At 48.1% G+C, this 24,483-nt stretch overlaps 2 protein-coding genes across 2 annotated transcripts in view; one reads left to right on the top strand and one right to left on the bottom strand.

Annotated features, from left to right (window-relative positions):
- Positions 1-1,106, top strand: part of TMCO4 (transmembrane and coiled-coil domains 4) — a 77,437-nt gene extending 76,331 nt beyond the window's left edge. Inside the window, exons 15-16 of the transcript XR_005777330.1 lie at positions 296-300; positions 1,094-1,106. The gene's annotated coding sequence lies outside the window, so the exon portion shown is untranslated. The remainder of the gene's footprint in view (positions 1-295; positions 301-1,093) is intronic.
- On the bottom strand, positions 7-7,476 carry HTR6 (5-hydroxytryptamine receptor 6). Its single transcript, XM_040422437.1, has 3 exons — positions 6,494-7,476; positions 1,240-1,383; positions 7-429 (listed from the first exon to the last, which is right to left on the bottom strand). Exons 1-3 carry the CDS (start codon positions 7,226-7,228, stop codon positions 31-33), a joined length of 1,278 nt encoding a protein of 425 aa, XP_040278371.1. The 5' UTR covers positions 7,229-7,476; the 3' UTR covers positions 7-30.
- Positions 7,477-24,483: the final 17,007 nt, after the last annotated feature.

The following is a 24,483-nucleotide window of genomic DNA, read 5'->3' as shown; positions in this document are numbered from 1 at the left end:
GGATGAGGGGGTCCGTGTTTACAATTTGGCTCAGTCCATGGGCGTGTTCAGCTGGTGGACCTGCATCTCTTGCTCCAGGTCAAAGAGGTTGACGGAATCGGCGGCAGTGACGGGCAGCGGGTCGGTGCTGTGGTCTTTATAGTTCTGTAGAAAGTGCTCGTTGCCCAGGGTGGCGGAGTATAAGGAGTCCGTTTCCCCGCGCAGGGTCAGGACGTTCCTCAGCGAAAGTCCCAGGCGCGGGGCGCTATTGGAGTTGCGCACGGACAGCGAAATGACTCTGGAGCGTCGGAAGCAGGGCAGGTACTTCCCCATGGCACGCTTGAAGTCTCTCATGAAGAGGGGGTAGATGATGGGGTTCATGGTGCTGTTACAGTATCCGAGCCACGTGAGGACGTCAAACAAGCCTGGGGGGACGCAGTCACAGACGGCCTGCATGGCACAGCAACAGGACGGTCACTACAATGGGCACAATGTACAAGATGCCATCACATCATTTCTATAGGTGCCCTAGTAAAGGGGGCGTGACCTGTGAACCGTTTAAAGGGAAACTGCCTCCAGCACCAACCCCTTTATATAAGAGTTTCTCATAGATGCACCAATAATACTGGTACAATGGCGCCAACAAAATACCCTGTGTTGTGCCAATCAGAAGCTTTAAAAATTATTATTTTTTCTCAAGCCCCTCCCCTCTGTGTCAGTGGGAGGGATCACATGACACCTGAGGAGGAGCCTTGAGTTAATGCAGCCATGGGGTGGAGCTCAGTCCTTCTGACCTAGAGAGGATAGTTACTAGATGGCGCCCCCTAGCTCAACCTGTACAAGTCATCCCCTTAGTTTTGTCTGTTTCTGGGAAAGCTGGATACAACCAATATAGCTGCTATTACAGATCGCACAGGGGTTGTCACTCAGCTTTCCCAGAACCCTGAATGGCCTACAAGGGGCTGTATCTTGGCATTCAGGAGTCTGGAAAAGTAGTGGCAACCACTGAAGCTGGTGAATACACCTGCTGACTGTGTACTATGGAAGTCCCCTCCGCAGAAGCTCCTGCAGGGGGTGTCACACAGCTCTCCCTGCATCCTGAATGGCGGTACAGGAGCAGTGTATCCACATCTGCTATTCATAGTTTGTGTAATGGGAGCCCACCCAACTTTTCCAGAACCAAATGGAATTCTTCGCTACGCCAGGACTTTTTCTGGGGATTTGTGGTTGTACTGCTCACATTTCATGAATCCATCTTACCTGAACCATGTTGGCGACAAAGAATGGAAGCCAGGCCACGAAAAACATGCCCAGTAGGATGCCCAGGGTGAGGCTTGCCTTCAGAGCCTTTTTACTGTGCTTGGTGACAAACTTTTTGCCCTCCATGACCGGCACTGCCAACACCTGGGGGGACAAATGAGGCTCGGTTAGGTCATCGGTGACTGAAGGTAAGGGTCCACGGCCTGCCAGTCAGCGGATGCGTTCACCATTCTCTGCTGCACTGCATCCCAGCGCTTGCATCTCCCATCATTCATGACACTTAAAGGGCATCTCCCTGCAGATGACACTGGCTGACCTGTTACATGTGCACTTGGCAGCTGAAGGCATCTGTGTTGGTCCCGTGTTCCTATGTGCCCGCATTGCTGAGAAAAATGATGTTTTAATATATGCAAATAAGCCTCTAGGAGCAATGGGGGCGTTACCATTACACCTAGAGGCTCTGCTCTCTCTGCAACTGCCGCGCCCTCTGCACTTTGATTGACAGGTCCAGGTGTGATGACGCTTTCACTGCCTGGCCCTGTCAAAGTGCAGAGGGCGTGGCATTTGCAGAGGGAGCAGAGCCTCTAGGTGTAACGGTAACGCCCCCGTTGCTCCTAGAGGGTCATTTGCATATATAAAAACTTTTTTTTTTTTTTCAGCAATGCGGGCACATATGAACACCAGCCCAGATGCCTTCAGCTGCTAAGCGCACATGTAACAGGTCAGCCAGTGTCATAGGTACAAATCTGCTGACAGATGCCCTTTAAATCATACGTATGAGGTGCTATTCTAGAAACAGCGCCACTCGCGACCATGGATATTACCGGTATTACAGATTAATCGTATGTACTATCAGCCTTAGGATAAAAGTGGCACTGTGTCTGGAAAAAAATATCAGACTGTTTACAGCAATGAGGAAACCAGTAGTATTGTGAATGCAGATCCGGAGGTGACTAGAGCGTAATACATGCTGCTTACAGAGAATGTGATGTTATACAGTAGTGAGAAGATAATCATATTTTGAAGTTCAGGTTGGGGTATATGCTGAATTGCGTTATGGATTCCGTTACCACGGACCATAACGCAATTCCATGACTGAATGCACAACGGGATGCCTTTAGAGGAAATCCGTTATTCATTCCGTCATAATAGAAGTCTGAGGCCAGCATAACGGAATCCATAACGCAATTCAGCTTATACCTCAACCCGAACTCAAACTTCAAAATAATCCCTAATAATCAGTAATAAGGTGTGATATAATATAACAAGTTCTCTATTTCCATAGCCTGTTGCGATCCAAACCATCGACATACGCTCTGATTAGCCGCACATCAGTTATTGCGGTCAAATCCCCTGGCGCTGCGTCCGCACTGACATGTTAAACTGCCAATCTTCCGTCTGTCACTGAATTGCAGGCACATCTGCAGCGGAGCTCTCCAACCACGAATATAGGTCAAGCTGCTGGAGATCAGCGTCTCAGGTTTGGTTTCATGTCGGCAGCTCTAAATTTCACCCGTGACAATGCCAGGCGACAGGATGGCGGCAAATGGGCATTGGTGGGGCTCAGACTGTGTCACGTCCCATTAACCAGATTGTAGGATGAAACCGCAGGCAGCTCTCTAATGTAATCTAATTAAAATTGTCATCATTTTCAAGATCTCTGCTTGCTGCTAGTCAATGGGAATGCTTTTCTTTACATCCAAGTTGCATCTAGTCTAGACAGAGCAGACATCTCTTCATTCGTTACAATGTATCAGTGCCGATATAAAGTATCCGCATACCATTGTCATAAACGTCCAACTGTTTGGAATGGTGTTTTGGCTTCTGAATCTGAATGTTATAAAAATGTTTCCATTCACTGATAGCAAGAAGAGATCTTGAAAATAATGGGAAGTGACCAATACAGATGCACCTCTGCCTCTGACACACTTGGCTCTTCCATTTCAGCTAGTAGATGTCAGGATATTACTGCATCCACCGGCTGCTGAATGTGAAGACCCCTCTACCCCCCCCCTTCCATGGTCAACTCATGAAGCCCATTTAGGCTGGGTCTACACGACGACATTTGTCGCCTAAATGGGTTTCATGAGTTGACCATGGAAGGGGGCGGCAGAGGGGTCTTCAAGATGGATTTTTCTGCGACTGTGTCGCGTTGCAGTCGCAGCATGTCGCATTACGACACCATAGTAGACTATCATTATAAAAATTGTTGCGTGACATTGGTGCGACAAAATGTCGTCGTGTAGACCTAGCCTTAATAACAAGTGGATATCTCCTTTAAGTCCACAAAGGGACTGATTTTGTGGTATGAACTTAACCTGATTTTCCTAGTGGGATAGGAATGGAGCACTCTCCAATCATAGCTGCTGCTGCAGAGCATCTCCCCCTGCTGTCAATACATTGCATGGACACATCAGCGCTATGGATGACTTCACTTTCCCTGTACATAAAGGGAAAGTTTTTTCAAAACCCGTTTAAGGAGAGGGGGGGGTCTGAGTTTATCAATATCAAATCAGTGGCTATTTGAAAGGTCAGGTAATTGCTGCAGCCTCTGCATTATTTGCATGGCACTGCACCATTGCCCTGTTCACATATGTGGCTGGTAAAGCGGGGTTCCAAGTCTATATGTATATCAATGGATTTAGTTGTCAGTGGATCCCTTAAATCAGGGCATATGAGCTGCAACCTCCCAGGAAGGCATTTAGTGGGTGCAGCAGGGCCCGTATTTTCTTTTTTATTATTATTTGTTCTTTTTTTTATACACATACTGTAATTGAAATTGAAGTTTAATCTGAGCCGAGGCAGCGTGGAGTTTATGATGAATGTCTCAGTGTGTCATAAGAAATCAATCTGGAAAAAGTCAGGGGCATGGAAACCATTCTGCAGATAATAGCTGCTCCCCCTCCCCCCTGGCACACACAGAGTTGGCACCATTTACCCTGCAGCAGAGGGTAGAGGGGTGTGGATGTTTTATGCATGCGTGGTGGGCTGGAGCCAAGCCTGGCAAGAGACTGTAGCCCACAGTTCTCATGTTCAGGACTGGAAACATATTACCACGAGGTTGGGGGGGGGGAAACATGTGACTCATCCCAGCGGCTGTTCTGCAGTCACACTCGTGCGGTCACAGCAGAACCAAAGAGCTGTGCATGAGAGCAGGCGCAGCGCTCACTAGCCATGGATGAATCAATCTGCCCTATTTGTGACTACTGCTTGAAACATTTTTGCCACCCAGGGGCTTGACAACAGCTTGTCGATATTTCCTAGGTGCTGGTATATTCGACTCCTGCTTGGCATAGTGTACAAACTATACATTAATGATGGCACTACCCGCAGTGACCACAAGGGGCCACTGTTTGAATGATGCATTGCCATCTAATGGCCATAGCTGGTCATGCGGTCATTTATTATTTCGAGCTCACGGTCAGTGTTTCAGAAGATTTAATTATTTCCTGGTTAGAGAGGAAACAATATTGTTATTACACGTCATAAAGTATAATGATTCACTAACATTAAACAGACAAAACAGCATTGTTTCCATCATGATATTCAAAGTGTACAAGCTGCAACTCCACACGGATGGGATTTCCGGGTCCTCATCTGCTAGGACAGGGATGGCCAACCTGAGGCTCTCCAGCTGTTGCCAAACTACAACTCCCAGCATGCCCAGACTGCCTACATCTATTATCCTACAGCAGGGCATGGTGGGAGTTGTAGTTTTACAACAGCTGGAGAGCCGCAGGTTGGCCATGCCTGTGCTAGGATATGCCACCAATGTTACAGAGGTGCAGGTTGGCTATTTCCAGAAGTCCTACAGTGGTAAATGAAGAGGTGGCTGTGCATGTGCGGTGTGCTCTCCATTCACTGATATGGGACTTACAAAAAAAGCCCAGGGCTCTCACTCCACTATTTTTGAAACTCCTATAGAAGTGAACTGAGAGCATGCTGTGCATGCGGGGAGCATTCTCCGTCACTTTGGGGGCCCCTATCTGATGTAGCACCTATCTGATGCACCTATACCACCAGAGAAAGAAATCAGTATACCCCTTTAGCTCGCTCTAAATCGTAAACCATTGTTATTTCAGTATCTGTTCAGCGATTCCAATATTCTTATCCTTAGCACTAAATTACAAACACAGTATGCCATGCGTCCTTATTCTGTATATATGGACACTGCACAGTACCACTTCTCCTGTCCTGTATACCGGGTGTAATTCTCAGTATCTGCTCTTATTCTGTATATATGGACACTGCACAGTACCACTTCTCCTGTCCTGTATACCGGGTGTAATCCTCAGTATCTGCTCTTATTCTGTATATATATACACTGCACAGTACCACTTCTCCTGTCCTGTATACTGGGTGTAATCCTCAGTATCTGCTCTTATTCTGTATATATGGACACTGCACAGTACCACTTCTCCTGTCCTGTATACTGGGTGTAATCCTCAGTATCTGCTCTTATTTTATATATATATACACTGCACAGTGCCACTTCTCCTGTCCTGTATACCGGGTGTAATCCTCAGTATCTGCTCTTATCCTGTATATATGTACACTGCACAGTACCACTTCTCCTGTCCTGTATACTGGGTGTAATCCTCAGTATCTGCTCTTATTCTGTATATATGGACACTGCACAGTACCACTTCTCCTGTCCTGTATACTGGGTGTAATCCTCAGTATCTGCTCTTATTTTATATATATATACACTGCACAGTGCCACTTCTCCTGTCCTGTATACCGGGTGTAATCCTCAGTATCTGCTCTTATCCTGTATATATGTACACTGCACAGTACCACTTCTCCTGTCCTGTATACTGGGTGTAATCCTCAGTATCTGCTCTTATTCTGTATATATGGACACTGCACAGTAACACTTCTCCTGTCCTGTATACTGGGTGTAATCCTCAGTATCTGCTCTTATTCTGTATATATCGACACCGCACAGTACCACTTCTCCTGTCCTGTATACTGGGTGTAATCCTCAGTATCTGCTCTTATTCTGTTTATATCGACACCGCACAGTACCACTTCTCCTGTCCTGTATACCGGGTGTAATCCTCAGTATCTGCTATTATTCTGTATATATCGACACCGCACAGTACCACTTCTCCTGTCCTGTATACTGGGTGTAATCCTCAGTATCTGCTCTTATTCTGTATATATGGACACTGCACAGTACCACTTCTCGTTAAAGTTTACACAAGTCACAGCTATGGGTCACTGGCTGGCAGTTGTGGGGATTTGCACTCACCTGCGCATGGTCTTCAGACATGTTGGGCACATTTGTCGTCAAAGAAGCCACCTGAACTGCCTGCTTTCTGGCTGCCAGCAGGATCCTGCAATAGGTAAATGATATGGCCGCTGATGGTAGAAAGAAGGTCAGACAGGAGGCGATCAAGGCATACGGTAAGCTGACCAGCAGACGGCACTGCTTCTCCTCTGACATCGCCGTCAAGTTGGACGATTGCAACTCAAAGTCTGGCTCATGCCAGCCCATTTCAATGGGCAAGAAAGAAGCTAGAGCCGCTAATGTCCATGTGGCCAAAATCAATCCCAGGGCTCTACAGGATGTCATCCTGAGCTTGTACTTGAGCGGAGAGATAATGAGCAGGTACCGGTCCAGACTGATGACACACAGGTTGAGTATGGATGCACTGCAGCACATTACATCAAAGGAGTACCAGATGCAGCAGAACACATCATCTAAGACCCACCTCCCATAAAGTTCATTCAGCATAGCTGGTGGCATCACCACCAGTCCCACCATGAGGTCCGACATGAAGAGAGACACCAAAAAATAGTTGGAGGTGTTCCGAAGGGACCTTTGCGTAAAGATGAGTAGGATAAGCAGAGAGTTGCCCAAGGTGGTAAGAAAGATAATAAAGCAGAGGAAGGCTGCCATCCAGATCTGTCGCCCATTGGGAGATGCCCCCTCCACCTCTTTACTATAGAGTCCATTCCAATGTTCACCCATTTGGTGAGCCATGAAGAATTATCCTACCAAGACTTGACCAGTGCATATGTCTACTCTTCGAGTGTTTCGCCATCGATCCTAGACCTTTTCCACCATGCCAACTGTGTTCTTGTGCTATCTTCAACATTCCCACCCTAGCCCCATCTTAAGTTGTCCCTTCTCCACCATCCGAACTGTATCTTCTCACCTATTCTGGTCCTATCTTATCTTTTCACTTTCTCCACCATACAGATTCTAGTCCCATCCTCTCACCTTCTCCACTACTCTCCAGCCCTGTCTTATGTTTTTAACTTCTCCACCACATGATTCTGACCTCTTTACCACAAGAATCTTGCTCCTGTCCTATCCTCTTAAGTCCTCCACCATCCTGGTCCTGTTCTATCTTCTCACTTTCTCAACTATCCCAGTCCTGTCTTATCTTTTTACCTTTTTTACCACCCATATCTTGGTCCCATCTTATCTTCTCTCTGTTTCCACCATTTGGATCCTTTCCTTCTCACCTTTTCCATAATCCAGGTCCCGTCCTATCTTACCTTCTCCACCATCCGGATTTCTTCTTATCTTTTTGCCTTCTCCTTTCTTTGGACCCCTTCCTATCTTCTCACAATCTCCACCATTCCAGCTTTGCTTTCTTTCTATTTCATCCACTTTATCTTATTCTTCTCCACTTTTTTTTTTATTTTGTTAGTTCTGGATGAGTCTTTGTCCTCGCCGTCCTACGTCTTCACGTCTCTAATAATAATCTCCTCTCGGTAGTTCCTTCCCTGTAATTACTCTGTTTTCCTGCAGTTTATTGTGTCTTCCCCTGTCTCGCTGTCACTTCTCCTCTCTCAGACTCTTTTCATCGTCTCCGCCATGCCTCCCCCTCCTGCCGGAGCAGCTACGCTGGCGGAGGCTATTTTAATCACATGTAACAACCTTCGGGTGCAGCAAATGTGAGATGTGTACAAGTGAGTGGTGAATGAGAAGCTATTGACAAGGAGGATATGGGAACTCAGGGTCCCACCCCCTTCTGAGCCCCTTCCCCCCTCACCAGGAAAAAAAAATCTCATCATTTCCTGGAATAATTGACTTTTCCAACGAAACCAAACACCACTCAATGCCAACCAGATGCCAACGCAGGTGACTGCAGCAGAGGCTAGGTGCATCAAATGTTCCTCAACAAGTTGCAGCTCTAGAGGGGTTAACATATGGAATAGCGCCCCCTTCTGAAAAAATGTAAATTACAGAAATGTTGGGTCACAGTGATGTTCAGGGAAACAAATCTACAGGACTGAAAAATGAGTTTAAGGAGCGCAGAAGCAATTTCTAATCTCATTTGTAGCAGGTAAGCCTTATACCATATAACATACACCCAGCAGCTGTAGAACCGCATAATACAGACCTCAGCTGCTGCGGAACCTCATAATACACACCTCAGCTGCTGCGGAACCTTATAATACAGACCTCAGCTGCTGCGGAACCTCATAATACACACCTCAGCTGCTGCGGAACCTCATAATACACACCTCAGCTGCTGTGGAACCTCATAATACAGACCTCAGCTGCTGTGGAACCTCATAATACACACCTCAGCTGCTGTGGAACCTCATAATACACACCTCAGCTGCTGCAGAAACGCATAATACACACCTCAGCTGCTGCGGAACCTCATAATACACACCTCAGCTGCTGTGGAACCTCATAATACACACCTCAGCTGCTGCGGAACCTCATAATACACACCTCAGCTGCTGTGGAACCTCATAATACACACCTCAGCTGCTGCAGAAACACATAATACACACCTCAGCTGCTGCAGAAACGCATAATACACACCTCAGCTGCTGTGGAACCTCATAATACACACCTCAGCTGCTGCAGAACCTCATAATACACACCTCGGCTGCTGCAGAACTGCACAAGACACTTTCTGCTGGACACAGAGCAGTAATGAGGAGACCATCACATTCCAGCAAAAAAAAAAAGCTCCAACCAGAAACTCCGGAGACTGAGGATGTAGTGCTGGGAGCTCCCCATGGTGCTGAAACCAGCTCCACTCTCATCATATATTAGAATTTTATCCCACTGCTGCCACCAATGTGACAAACCACCCGCCAATCCTGTCGTACTATGCCACAGCTGCCATACAGGTCTCGTCCACTAGAGACTTCTGGAGGCGAATCCACTGTGAGCACAGCAGACGTTTAAGATTGGTTGGTGTGCCCATACATGATACAATCCGAAAAATTATCGATTTCACGCTGGAAATCAGACTAATCTGCTGCCACCACTCTTCGTATTGAATCGGGGCGAAGAGACCCCGGCTAGCTATTCCTAAAGGGAAGTTAGTTTTATTCTAAAAACTATACACTAAAAATATATACGTTAAAACTGACAGATAAATATACCGGCCAGACGAACAGATGGGTTGGATAGAAATAGGTAAGAGGTGGAAGGGAATAGAATGTCTGTAAGTTCAGAATTACAAGGTATCAAACCTGCAATACCCTTATTTTGTTTCTCTTAATGAGAGCACTAAACTAATTTTATCAAAGGCACCTGCCCAGCTAATACTTCTCACAGCTGAGGGGTTGTTACAATTTGGACAATCCACTGTGAGCTAAACAGCAGCAGCACAAATCTCTCCTGTCCTAACATTTTGTTACAATGTATCAGTACAGGTAAAATGTATCAGCTGTGAGAACGATTAGGTCTCTGCTGGTCTTCAGCCTCTGGATGTAAACTGTCAGCAAGCAGAGATCCTGAAAATGGTGAGGAATAAAAACATGAAAAATAACTATAAATATTTATTATAAAAATAACTATATTATATAATGTATATATTATAAAAAATAAATATTTTTCATAAAGGGGTTGGCCACGATCAGGAGAGATAAATGTACCCCCACCCATTACAATACAGGGGTCCACAAGTCCATTGTGTGAATGGAGCAGTAGGGTGCATGCGTGATCACCGTAATTCACTCCAATAGTAGTGAGGGGAGCAGAGGTCGCGCGTGAACCCCCCAGTCTCAGGGTTCACACCCTGCTGGTGATAAATGTGGTTCACGGATCAATACCTTTAAGCATTATTTACATGGGACTAGGCCTGCCTGGAGTTCTCCGTTAAGGCCTCTTGCACACGAACGTGTGCGCTCCGTGGCCGTGCCACAATGCATGAACACCCACCGTGGGGCAGCCGCAGCAGATCGCGGACCCATTCACTTTAATAGGTCCGCGTTCCGGCCGTTCCGTAAAAAAGATAGGACATGTTCTATCTTTTTGCGGAACGGAAGTACGGGACGAAACCCCACAGAAGCACTCCGTAGTGCTTCCGTAGGGTTCCGTTCCGTGCTTCCGTTCCGCACCATTCCACATCTCCGGATTTGCGGACCCATTGAAGTGAATGGGTCCGCATTCGTGATGCGGAATGCATACGGAACGGGGCCCGCGTATTGCGGATCCGCAAATGTGGTTTGCAATACGGCCACAGAGCGCACAAGTTCCTGTGCAATAAGCCTAAGCGCGGAGCATCAGGCATTCCAGTGGCGTCTGCTCCGTGGCATCTAATTACTCAGGATCTCATTATCTCCTCCAACTCATTACAAAGCTCTTCTTTCGAGGACGGATCCTGTAAGTGGTAATCACACAACTGCGCCCCTCGCCCTGCACGATGCCGCATCGTCCGCTGCTCGCTTCTTACATTGTCCTGGACAACACATCCTTTTCTAAACAGCACAGATGTGGCTGCCTGATGTTTCTTGCTGCATAACTCAGTAGATTTGCTTTTCAGGAGCCTTAGAAAGCTGGGTGAATGAGCTGCTAAAGGACCATACCATCTATAATTACACATTTGGCGGCACTATGGCAAGCACCATATAGCAGCTTAGAAAATGTACACATTTGTCTGGACCTGCAGTCCGCGCCTCGTACTCCAGTGATTAACTAAAGAGAAATGGGAGGTGAAAAAATGTGCCTAAGGCCTCTTTCACACTTGCGTTGTTGGGATCCGGCGTGCACTCCACTTGCCGGAATTACACGCCGGATCCGGAAAAACGCAAGTGTACTGAAAGCATTTGAAGACGGAGCCGTCTTCAAAATGCTTTCAGTGTTACTATGGCACCCAGGACGCTATTAAAGTCCTGGTTGCCATAGTAGTAGTGGGGAGCGGGGGAGCGGTATACTTACAGTCCGTGCGGCTCCCGGGCGCTCCAGAATGACGTCAGAGCGCCCCATGCGCATGGATGACGTGATCCATGTGATCATGTGTTCCATGCGCTTGGGGCGCCCTGACGTCACTCTGGAGCGCCCCGGGAGCCGCACGGACGGTAAGTATACTGCTCCCCCGCTCCCCGCTACACTTTACCATGGCAACCAGGACTTTAGCGTCCCGGCAGCCATGGTAACCACTCTGAAAAAGCTAAATGTCGGCTCCGGCAATGCGCCGAAACGACGTTTAGCTTAAGGCCGGATCCGGATCAATGCCTTTCAATGGGCATTCATTCCGGATCCGGCCTTGCGGCAAGTGTTCAGGATTTTTGGCCGGAGCAAAAAGCGCAGCATGCTGCAGTATTTTCTCCGGCCAAAAAACGTTCCGTTCCGGAACTGAAGACATCCTGATGCATCCTGAACGGATTTCACTCCATTCAGAATGCATTAGGATAAAACTGATCAGGATTCTTCCGGCATAGAGCCCCGACGACGGAACTCTATGCCGGAAGAAAAGAACGCAGGTGTGAAAGAGCCCTAAAACGGTCGAGAACTCCCTAGGGACATCTGCTGGTTGGATGATGTACTGCGGCTGGAGACCCCAAGTCACAATGAGGAGGGTAATATGAAGAAACACATTTTCATTCAAGGGGTGTGTATACTTTTGCAAGTTTTTTAATTGATCCAGTGCCTCTAAGAGGAAAAAATAAATAAAAGTAAGCAACTTCCGACATTCTACCATTCTGTGTCTATAGCTCCAATGCAGGCGTGTGTGTCTCCATGGTAACAGACTACCAACACAAACCCTATGTAGTCGGCTCCTTCTGTCTAATCCATTGCACATCTACCTACAGACAGTAGCAAACACAGTGTATTTAATCCCATAGGCTTCCATGAAACATCAGGAGCTGGCCTTTTTTTGCCAAAAAAAAAACAAAACTTTAGCCACCAAAAACCACACACCCCTCAAACGCCAGAGAAAAAAAAACTTTTTGTGGCGAGTTTTGATGCAGTTTGTTTGAGCCAAATCCAGAAGTGGATCCAGCAGGAAGGAGAAATACAGAGGAAGGACTTGGCTCAATGCTGCATCAAAAACTGCCACAAAAAGCTGTGTGTGACCTCACGCAAGGGGCGGACTGCGAACTTCAAGTGGCCCTGGAAAAAAAATAAAACTGAGAGTGGCCCCATGTCATAGGCGGATCCAAATTGACAGAAGGCAGGCAGTAAAAGTAGGATAGGCAGGGCCAGCAGTGCCTTAGTGCAGCACAAAATACAGCCCCAGCAGAACCAATACCACAGTGCTAGGGTTGTTTCGATACCAAAATTTTGATTCGATACCATGCAAAAAAAATAAAACACCAAAAAAAGCTGCGAGCATTCCATATTTTATGAAACGTCCGGCATATAATAGAACAATCCGATCCTATTGCTTGGGGGGACAAGGTGACAAAAAAAAATGTCGAATCGCGCAGTTTTTATTTTTATTTTTTCAGTTACGGCGTTCACCGCATAGGGCATTTTTTAATATTTCAATAGTTTGGACTTTTTAGACGTGGCGATATGTAATATGTTTATTTATTTATTGTTTATATATTTTATATGTAAAATTAGGAAAGGGGGTGATTTATACTTAAAAAAAAAAAAACACCAAAATATTTACTTTTTATTTTTACCTTTTATTTAATAACCATTTCCCCCTTAGGGGCTAGAACCTGAGATCTTTTCATCCCTTGTCCTATTCACCCTAATAGAGCTCTGTTAGGGTTAATAGGACTTCACACTCTCCCTGCTGCTCTGTGCACACAGCAACAGGGATGTTACCATGGCAGCCAGGGCTTCAGTAGTATGCTGGCTGCCATGGTAACCGATTGGAGCCCCAGGATTACACTGCTGGCACCTGAGGGGTTAACTGCCGCTGATCGCAGCTCCCCTCCAGCACCCGCCTCCTGGATTTGTATTAAACGTTTACTTTCATTGGTGGCGCAGTGCGCCCGCCCCCTCTCCTCATTGGTGGCAGCGGCAGCAGCAGCACAGGGGGGAAGGAGAGGCTGCTTCCTTCTCACCTGTGCTGCTGAGGAGAACACAGAGCACGCTGAGAGCAGCGCGCTCCATGTTCTCTGATACTAGACTGTGCAATAGCGAAGCCTAGTATCGAAAAAAGGCAAATCCCGGTATCAAGGTCGCTTCCAGACAAAAGTATCGATTGGGTATCTAAAATTTGATACCCGAAACAACCCTACACAGTGCAGCATTAAATACTGCCACCTGTGTTGGAATATTCAACCGTATCACCATCCCGAGGATGGTGATACAGTTAAATTCAGGAGGGCACCTGTGGATGCAGGCCAGGGGCATACGTACCTGTTGCTCCTAGCATTAATTAATGCTGAGAGCATCAGATCCGTATGTATAGTGATGGCCGAACATTGGCCGGGACGTTTTGCGAACGCGATCAAATGTTCGTGAACCACAAGTTCGCGGCGGGCCCCATTCACTTTAATGGCAGGCGAACCTGAAAAACCTTCAGCTCATATTTGAAGCCACCAAATACGTAGAAGTGCACAAATAGTCCCACAACATGGACAGTGACATACTAGAGGGGGATCAATGACAAAAATTCCAACAAAAAATATGCATCTTAATCAGGGGACATTATGCGTCTTAAAGGGAAATTCTCTGAAATGTGCTCTGCTGGAGCCTAGAAAAATGTTATTTTAGGCCACGGCAGTATGGTCCTTAAAAGTTAGGCATTCACCTGACATAAAAGAAATTCTGATTATGTGGCTAGAGGTACATTACACGGTCAATGGATAAAAATTTTACTATAGGCCAGTGGACTACAGGCCCCAAACATTAGGCATTCACTGGAGAGAAAAGATCAAGTGATTATGTGGCCGGATATTACACAGTCAATGGATATAAAATATAAAATTGGATTGAAAACATGGCTAACGAAATCCCCCCTCTTGAAAAAAAAACCCTAATGATAATACTTGAAATTGGATAACACGTGGTCGTCACTGGTGTTGAATTCCTCCGAGGCCCAAAACATTAGGCATTCACCAGACAGAAAAGGCCTTTTATGCCGCTGTATTTACCTAAGACAGGGACCATTATTTGTTCTGGATGGTGGCGGATATTTCTGGGCTGTCATGAGGAAATTCAATTAAATGTGGTCGTCACATGTGTTGAATTCCTCTGAGATCCATGCCTTATTCATTTTTAGTGAGCTAGGTGAGTGCGCTTATCGGTCACGATCCACCCTGCTGCGCTGAATGGACAGGACACTGGACGAGGGGCAAGCCAACAGTTCCATGGCAAATTGTGCCAGTTCTGGCCACAGGTCAAGCCTGCACATCCAGTAGTACAGGGGTTCCTCGCTTCTCAGAACGTCCACATTGGCCGTTGACCCGATGTAGTTGGACACCTGTCGGTTTAGGCGTTCACTGAGGCTGGATCCGGAGGGCGGCTGTTGATGGGTTGGCTGCAAGAATGATCTCATTCAAACCGCCCTCTTCTTGCATGCGCTGTTGGATTGGTACTCGCAACTGTTTCTCTGTGAGTGGAAATTCCCGCAAAAGCAGAATGCAGCATTCCTCAAAGCAAGGCCTGGAAGTGCTGCATTCTGACAGCCTTCTGTGATGCTGGTAACATGTCTGCCATTTTGTGTTTGTACTGGGGGTCTAAGTATGTTGCCACCCAGTACTGGTCCTTGCCCTTTATGCTTTTTATATGGGGGTCCCTCTTAAAACACTGGAGCATGAAGGCCCCCATTTGCACTAAAATGGAAGCGGTGGAGCGTCCTAGCTCCTGCTCATCATCCAGAATAATGTTGTCCTCGGTCTCCTCCCCCCAGCCACGGACAACACCAGGGATCCCAGAAAAGTTTAAAGAATGCTCTTCTTGATCCTTCTCCGCACCATCCTCCTCTGACTCCTCTTCAGACTCCTGCTGACTTTTCTCAGATGGAGTAGCCCCCCTGGGAATTCATCCAGCATTGCGACTTCCTCATCTTCCTGCTCCTGGACGGCTTGATCAATGACACGACGCAATGCACGCTCCAGAAAGAAGGTACGATGTCATTGATGGCGCCCTGGCTGCGACTGACCAGTTTGGTGATCTCATCAAATGGGCGCAGAAGTCTGCATGCGTCGAGCATGAGCAGCAACTGGCGCGGTGAAAAAAAAACAAGCTCCCCAGAACCTTTGCTGCCGCAGAGTTCGTACAGGTAGTCGTTAACGGCACGTTTCTGCTGGAGCAGCCTATCAAGTATAAATCAAGGTGGAGTTCCAGCGCGTCGGGCAGTCACAAATCAGACGTCTGATGGGCAGGTGGTGTCGTCGCTGAACGTCAGCAAGGCGAGCCATGGCCATGTAAGATCTTCTAAATAGTGATGATCGAGCACCTTAGTGCTCAGGTGCTCTGCCTGAACACATCGGGATGCTCGGGTGCTCTACCGAGCACCCGAGTATAATGGAAGTCAATGGGAGGACCTGAGCATTAAACCAGGCACCCCCTGCTCTGAAGAGGGAAGGGTGCCTGGTTCAGATGAAAAGTTCAGAAATTGATGGAAACTGTTCGGGAACAGCATGAGGAGGATGTCTGGATGCATCTTGGACTCCCAGGTCGCTGCTGGGAACGATGTTGTCCAAGTAGTACGCCACTTTTACAGACTGACACTAATACGCACAAAACCAAAGATAAAATCGGATGTAGAGTAAAAATTGTTAGGAAACATTCTTTCCTGTATATTTACTTGTATATAAAGTGCAAGTTCACCCAAAAATTTGGTGATTTTCGGAACTGGGGCCATGATTAAGAGGGACGGCCGGTGGCATCCGTATTGTACCGCTAGAGGTGAAATTTTTGGACCGGCACACGACGAACCACAGCCAAAGCATTTGTTGCCACGAATGTTTTCATTAATGAACAATTAAAATTGGAGGTTCGAAGACGATCCCACAGGCGATTCGGCGGCGTTATTCCCATTACCCGCAGAGCATTTTCTGGGAAAACAAACTCTTTGGGTTCCAGGGGGAGTATGGTTGCAAAGCTGAAACTTAAACTAATTGACGGAAGGGCACCACCAGGAGTGGAGCCTGCGGCTTAATTTTACTACGCACGGGAAGCCAGGACACGGAAAGGATTGACAGATTGATACCTCTTTCTCGATTCTGAGGGTGATGGTGCATGGCCATTGTGAGCAGGTGGATCGAGACGATTTGTGGGGTTTATTCCGATAACCAACGATACTCCTCCGTACTAAGTAGTTACGTGACCCCCGGTGGTGAGGATTGTGTTGACCAGACTCTTGGATAGTGAGACTGGACTTTTAGGTGAGGGCCTGCTGGTGAGCTGACCCTGTAAAAGAGTGTAGGTGAGGGCCTGCTGGTGAGCTGACCCTCTCAAACATTATGTGCAAGGGCCTGCTGCTGCTTTGTTGACTCTAGATAACTTCTGGGTGATCGCACGTCCCCGTGATGTCGACGATCCATTTGGATGTCTGTCCTATAAACTTTCGATGTTCTTATATGCGCCTACCATTGTGACCACGGGTAACGGGGAATCAGGGTTCACTTCTGGATAGGGAGCCTGAGTAACGGCTACGGCTACCACTTCCAAGAAAGGCAGGCGGGGGCGCGCAAATTACCCACTCCTGACTCAGGGAAGTAGTGACGATAAATAGCAATACAGGACTCTTAAGAGGCCCTGTCATTGGAATGAGTGCTAAAAAATTACAGGGAATGTCATAGGTATTTAGGATGACGTTATACAGGAGAGGTACCACAGGTGATGACACTGTTCGCAGTGTCTAAGGCAAAGGTACAATGTATCTGACAGAAATACGAGGGCCTGCAGGTGAGCTGACCCTCTAAAAGATTTCCGCTGAGGGCCTGCTGGTGAGCTGACCTTCAAAAAGATTTCCGCTGAGGGCCGGCAGGTGAGCTGACCCTCGAAAATATTTCTGCTGAGGGCCTGCTGGTGAGCTGACCCTCTAAAAGATTTCCGCTGAGGGCCTGCTAGTGAGCTGACCCTCTAAAAGATTTTATTTTTTATATCTGCACACTTTACACAGCAGATGTGGCGTGGATAATTTAACTGTCTGCAGCGGACACCGTCAACTGAAAAAGTATGATTGATGGCCTGCTGGTGACCCTCAAAAACATTAGGGGTGAGAGTCTGCTGCTGAGCTGACCATCTAAAACATTATGGGTAAGGGCATGCTGGTGAGCTGACCCTCTAAAAGATTTTTGCTGAGGGCCTGCGGGTGAGCTGACCCTGTAAAAAATTTAATGAGAGGGCCTGTGGGTGAGCTAACCCTGTAAAAAATTATATGAGAGGGCCTGCGGGTGAGCTGACCCTATAAAAAATTATATGAGAGGGCATATATATGAGGGCATTATATGCGACGAATAAGCATATTGATATGATGGAAGAGGAGGAGGAAAAAAGGAAGATTCAACCATATACCCTTTTTTGTGGTGGAAGGGGTGCATGGGAATACAGAATATTCAGTACATTATAAACAACACATTTAAAGTGCCTTTATGTTCATCCGCTTTCCTCTGGTGGAGTCGAGAAGTCAGAGGCAATCCAGGCCGTGTTAATTTTTATAAGAGTCAACCTGTCAGCATTTTCAGTTGACAGGCGGATACGCTTATCTGTTATAATGCCACCAGCAGCACTAAATACCCGCTCAGACAAAATGCTGGCGGCAGGGCAGGCCAGAACCTCCAAGGCGTAGAGCGCCAGTTCGTGCCACGTTTCTGTCACGAGGGTGTCAAGACCCACGCCGGACTCCGTTATACCCGGGGTCAGGAAGTCACAGCGGTTGGCTGCGCGCTCTATGTAAGATAGGGCTGTTTCCTTATGGTAGCTTTCTGGGTTTGTTTTGCAACCCTTTTTGGCTCACTCAGGGATCCGTAGCTCCTTCTCCTCAGCTGTTCCTTGTCCAGCACTCCCAACCTCCTTATATTCCCCTCTCACACTTCTCTGGTTGCCAGATATAGAGCTTCCTGCCTGGACTTCTATACTGACCTTCTGGAGCTGTGTTGCTGCGTTCTCTGGTTGTTGGTCCAGAACGTTACCCTCCGGATCCCTGTTGGACCTTTGTGGTCTGCTGTGGTCGCCCACCTGGGTGTATGTGTTTGTCTGTATTGTCTGTCCTTTCCCTGGTGTTTCCCTCTTAGTGTCAGTGGTGCGGACTAGCGATCCCACCGGCCCGTTCACTATCTAGGGCTCATTCTAGGGAAAGCCAGGGTTTAGGCACGTGATCGCCGCATGGGTGAGGAACCCGTCTAGGGACGTCAGGGCAGTCAGGTGCCAGCCGCAAGGTGAGTCAGGGGTCACCACCTTTCCCTCTCCCTTGGGCAGGGCTTTCCCTTTTCCCTCCCTGTGCGTGACGCCGGTCATTACAGGTTTCCAGCTTGGACACCCAGTAGTTGTAAGGCACTGAGGGATCACTGAGGACACTGACACAGTCTGCTACGTACTCCTTCACCATCTTCCAAAATTTTTCCCTCCTTGTGACACTAGGCCACACATAAGGGTGAGGGTGCTGGCGGGATGTCATGAAACTGTCCCAGGCCTTGGAGAGTGTTGCCCTGCCTCTGTTGGAACTGCTGTGTGTTCCCCTTGTCTCCCCTCCTCGGTTACCCAAGCAACTACGTACTCTGCCACCAGCGTTGTCAGATGGAAAAAAATTTGCAATTTTTCAACAAGGACCTTCTGGTATTGAACAGTTTTGCTCGTCTTATCCACCTGAGGAATTAAAGATGACAAGTTCTCTTTGTAGCGGGGGTCAAGGGTGAACACCCAGTAATCCGTGTTGTCTAAAATGCGAATAACGCGTGGGTTGCGGGAAAGGCAGCCTAACATGAAGTCAGCCATGTGTGCCAGAGTACCAACAGGCAAGACTTCGCTGTCGTCATCAGGAGGATGACTGTCCATCTCCTCTTCCTCTTCCTTCTCTTCTGCCCACCCACGCTGAACAGATGGAATTAAACTTCCATGGGTACTACCCTCTGTAGCGGAGGCAACTATGTCCTGCTCCTCCTCCTCATTGTCCAATTCACGCTGAGAAGACAGACAGAGGGTGGTCTGGCTATCACCCTGTGTAATGTCTTCTTCCCCCATTTCCACCTCTTCCACATGCAAAGCGACGGCCTTAATTGTGAGCATTTGAGTAGACACAGTATGGGATGGTTACGCTGATAATAACGTTATCGCCGCTCACCATCTGTGTTGATTCCTCAAAGTTTCTTAAAACCTCACAGAGGTCAGACATCCATGCCCACTCCTCGCTTCTGATTAGAGGAAGCTGACTGGAAAGGCGACGACCATGTAGCAGCTGGTATTCCACTACTGCCCTCTGCTGCTCACAAAGCCTGGCCAACATGTGGAACGTGGAATTCCAGCGTGTGCTCACGTCGCATAACAGCCGGTGAGCTGGCAATTTCAAGCGCTGCTACAGCGTTGACAGACCGGCTGAAGCTGTCGATGACTTGCGGAAATGTGCACACACGCGGCACACCTTCACCAGTAGCTCAGGCAAATTTGGGTAGGTTTTGAGAAACCACTGAACCACTAAGTTTAAGACGTGGGCTAGGGTGGGATGTGTGTCAGGTTGCCGAGCTCCAAAGCCGCCACCAAGTTACGGCCATTATCAGACACAACCATGCCTGGTTCTAGGTTGAGTGGCGAGAGCCACAGATCAGTCTGGTCTCTTATCCCCTGCCACAGCTCTGCGGCGGTGTGCTGTTTGTCACCTAAGCAGACCAGCTTCAGCACAGCCTGTTGACGCATCCCCACAGCAGTGCTACACTGCTTCCAGCTACCGACTGATGGCTGACTGGTGCTGCACGCGGATAATTCAGAGGTGGAAGTGGAGAAGGCAGAGGAGGAGAATTGGGGGTTGGAGCCACTAACGTAGGTGCTGGCGGAAACCCTGATCGATGTAGGGCCCGCAATCTTCAGCGTCGGTAGCACCTGTGCCATCCCAGGGTATGACTCGCTCCTGGCCTCCACAACATTCACCCAGTGTGCCGTCAGGGAAATGTAGCGTCCCTGCCCGAATGCACTTGTCCATGTGTCCGTGGATAAGTGGACCTTCCCAGTAACTGCGTTGGTTAGGGCACGTGTGATGTTTAGGGACACATGTTGGTGTAAGGCGGGCACTGCACACCTTGAGAAATAGTGGCGGCTGGGGACAGAGTACCGCGGGACGGCCGCCGACATCAGGCTGCGGAAGGCCTCAGTGTCCACAAACCTAAATGGCAACATTTCCAGGGCCAGTAATTTTGAAAGGTGTGCATTTAGTGCTATGGCCTGTGGGTGGGTGGCTGGGTATTTGCGCTTGCGTTCAAATGCCTGGGGTAAGAACATTTGGACGTTGCTCTGGGACAGGGAAGTGGATGTGGTCGCTGATGGTGCTTGCGAAGGTCCAGGTGCAGGGAATGAGGGATCCTCGCCTGCACCTTCAACAGGAGATTGGCCAGCACGTACCGTAGGGGAAGAGGAGGCAGTGTTGTGACCCGCAGACACAGATTGTGGACCCAGGCATTTGTCCCACTTATCACGGTGCTTGGATGCCATGTGGCGGATCATGGTGGTGGTGGTGAGGTTGCTAGTGTTCACGCCCCGGCTCATTTTGGTGTGGCACAGGTTGCAAACTACTATTCTTTTGTCGTCTGCACTTTCCTCAAAAAAGCACCATACTGCGGAACACCTACCTCTTTGGCAAGGGAGATTTACGCAAGGGGGTGCTCCGTGGAACAGTTGCGAGCCTGTTTGGTGTGGCCCACCTTCTCCCTTTTGCCACCCCACTGCCTCTTCCAGCCTGTTGCGGTGCTGCAGATCCCTCCCCCTCTGTACTGCTCTCCTCGCTCGGCTTGTTGCCACCTTCCCAGGTTTAGTCAGTGACCGCATCGTCCACCAAGTCCTCTTCCACTTCCTCACTCTGATCATCCTCCTGATTTGTTGACCCAACCACAACCTCAGTGATTGACAACTGTGTCTCATCCTCTTCATCAACCTCTTGAGACAGTAATTGAATTTGACTCAATGGCAACTGTGTCTCATCATCATCCACCTCATTACACACTAATTGCCGTTCCCCACCATCATCTTCTTGTGACTGTGGATGCTGTAGAGGTTGGGAATCAGGGCACAAGATCTCATGTCCCTCTTCAAATGTGCTTGGCGAGAGGGCCAAATCAAGTAATGGCGATGAAATGAGCTCCTCAGAATATCCGAGTGTGGGATCACTTGTTTGACCAGACTCTCCATGGTGGGAGGAAGTAGGATCAGGGTGAGGATTCTGTTGACCAGACTCTTGGCTACTGAGACTGGACTTGGTGGAAGACAGGGTGGTGCTTAACCGACTGGAAGCATTATCTGCTGCAATCCAACCGACCACCTGGTCGCACTGGTCTGACTTCAAGAGTTTTGTCCTGCGACGCCCTGCAAACTGGGACAGGAAGCTAGGTATCGTGGATGATTGTTTTTCTTGTGCTCTGGCAGCAGGCACAGTTTCAATGTGCCCAGGGCCACGGCCTCTGCATGATCTATCAGCATCACGTCCACTTCCCTGTCCCTTAATGCTCGCCTTCTTCATATTAAATGTTATATGCACGCTTGACACACAAGATGTGGCACAGATGTCACAGTTCACAGCAAGCACAGTATATGGAAAAAGTATGGAAAAGTATGGAAAAAGGAAAATAGATTTCACTTATATTTTTTTCTATCTCTGGCCCTGACACACACAAGGTATTGCACAGATGTCACAAGTCACTGCAGACCCGCCGAGAGCATATCACTCCCGCTCTTAATGCCTTGCACTGGCTCCCCGTCCAACAACGGGTGATGTTCAAGATTGGATGCTTCATGCTTAGGGTATTCCATGGTGTCGGGCCCTTGTACCTGCGATGTAAATTCACCAGGTACACCCCGTTGAGGACATTGAGGTCTAGTAACTCTGCGAATTTTAACATCCCGCAAGTTAACAAGATCAGATGTGGAGGTAGATCCTTTTCGGCTCAAGGGGCCAGATTTTGGAACCACCTACCTCTGGCCCTGAAAATGATTCCCAGTCTTTTCTCATTCAGACGTGCACTGAAAACCTTACTTTTCAAACAGGCGTTTGATCTTCCTATATAACACTTATTTGGTTTATATAATTTTGGGGGTTTTCTTAAATCTTAGTCTACAAATTCACGGTTGGTAATGTTCTTTTATTTTAAAGATACTTTTTCCACACGTTTATTAAATTGTTTTCTTCACATTCTCTATATCTCGTCCGAACCCCTTGAACCTTGAGATCCCCTTACCTTCCTCCCCTTTTTCTTGACTCTCCATTTGATAAGTGCTAGGAAATTGGTCTCTGGAATATGTGCCTTATTCTCTAGGCCTTTGTGGCCCATGGCGAAGTGTCATGCCTTCTTTTTTCCTCCCTGTTGAATTAGTCAGCTAAGCGCATCGAGGCCCGAAGGGTAAGACTGCGTGTACACAAGACTATACATCATCATCAGACACCCTTCTATAGGAAAAGTACGTAAAAGTATGGAAAAAATATACTAGATTTCACTTATATTTTTTCTATCTCTGGCCCTGACACACAGAAGGTATTGCACAGATGTCAGAAATCACTGCAAACACCCTTCTATAGGAAAAGTATGGAAAAGTATGGAAAAGTATATGGGGGGGGGGGGGGGGGAATTGATGGCTATATTATATTGCTGCCACCACACACAATAGTGCTTAAAATGACTTTTGGTTCTTTGAAACGTTTTTCAACTAAATAGATTGCGATCACACTCCCTGCACTATCTGTCCCTTCCTAAGCGCAGCTCTCCCTGATAAATAATGAGCCGAACACGCTCCATCAGGTTCTATATAGCACCCGATTACGTGTCCCAGCCAGCCAATCACTGTATTGCCAGTAACCAACAAGGCTACGGCATTACAGTGATGGCAGTACTTACCTGCACGTTTATTGGCTGCATAGCAGCCGCGAAACGTGCGGGGAGGAGACTTCGAGCATGGCGCTCGAGCACATGCAGTACTCGGCCAAGTACCGCCATGTGCCGAGCATAGCGATGCTTGAGCCGAACATCTGTTCGGCCGAGCATGCTCGCTCAATACTACTTCTAAAATGGTCAGAGATTTTCCTGGCCTGCTGCAAGACGTCCTGGACCCCGGGGTATTTGGCAACGAATCGCTGCACGACTAAGTTCAGGATGTGTGCCATGCGCGGCACGTGTGTCATTTTGCCCTGTTTGGGCTCAGCAGATTGGGGTGCAGCGGAAGAGGTGGTCGCAGTGGAAAAGGAGGAGTCAGCCGAGGTGGAGACAGAGGATGGAGTAGGAGGAGAAGAAGAGGCAGGCCTGCATGCAATCCGTGGCGGTAACACCAAATCCACACGGGTGCCACGGGTTACATGCTTGATGGCCGTGAGAAGGTTTACCCAGTAGGCAGTAAAAGTTATGTATCTTCCATGCCCGTGTTTGCTAGACAATGTGTCTGTGGTCAGATGTATCTTGGCACCGACACTGTGTGCCAGAGATACATCCACTTGCCGCTGAACGTGGCCATATAGTTCAGGGATGCCCTTCTGGGAGAAATATTTCCTTCCGGGGACCTTCCGTTGCGGTGTGCCAATGGCCACTATTTTTCCAAAGGCCTCCGAGTCCACCAGTTTATATGGCAGTAGTTGGTAAGCTAGCAGTTCCGACAAGCTAGCGGTCAGCCGTTGGGCAAGAGGGTTATCCGGCCTGATCATCATTTTACACTCGAACATTTGGGCAACGGAAGCCTGCCTTTTGCCAGATGAATGCGACGATGACACAGTGGAAGGTGGAGTAGAGGACAAATGGGAGGAGAGAGGAGAAGAAGAGGCAGGAGGTGGAGCACCAGGAGTGTGTCTTTGTGGGTTCTGACGGTGTTGCTCCCACTGGGCTCGGTGATGGGAGGCCAGGTGCCTTCTTAAGGCGGTCGTCCCTAGGTGAGTGTCGGGCTTACTGCGACTTATGCATTGACAGCACAGGCTGCAGATGGCAACACTATTGGCTGCAGAT

The sequence above is a fragment of the Bufo bufo genome, chromosome 1 (genome assembly GCF_905171765.1).
Source record: "Bufo bufo chromosome 1, aBufBuf1.1, whole genome shotgun sequence".
Classification (NCBI taxonomy): domain Eukaryota; kingdom Metazoa; phylum Chordata; class Amphibia; order Anura; family Bufonidae; genus Bufo; species Bufo bufo.
Note: the sequence above shows the minus strand (reverse complement) of the source record. Positions and strands in the feature narration are given on the sequence as shown.

Bases quoted from the DNA above. Each gene is read 5' to 3' on its own strand.
- HTR6 (XM_040422437.1), bottom strand. From the start codon at position 7,228: ATGGCTCACCAAATGGGTGAACATTGGAATGGACTCTATAGTAAAGAG. The intron at 1,384-6,493 runs GTGAGTGCAAAT...TTGTCCCCCCAG, and splicing joins TGTCTGAAGACCATGCGCAG to GTGTTGGCAGTGCCGGTCAT. The intron at 430-1,239 runs GTAAGATGGATT...TGTGCCATGCAG, and splicing joins TTGTCGCCAACATGGTTCAG to GCCGTCTGTGACTGCGTCCC.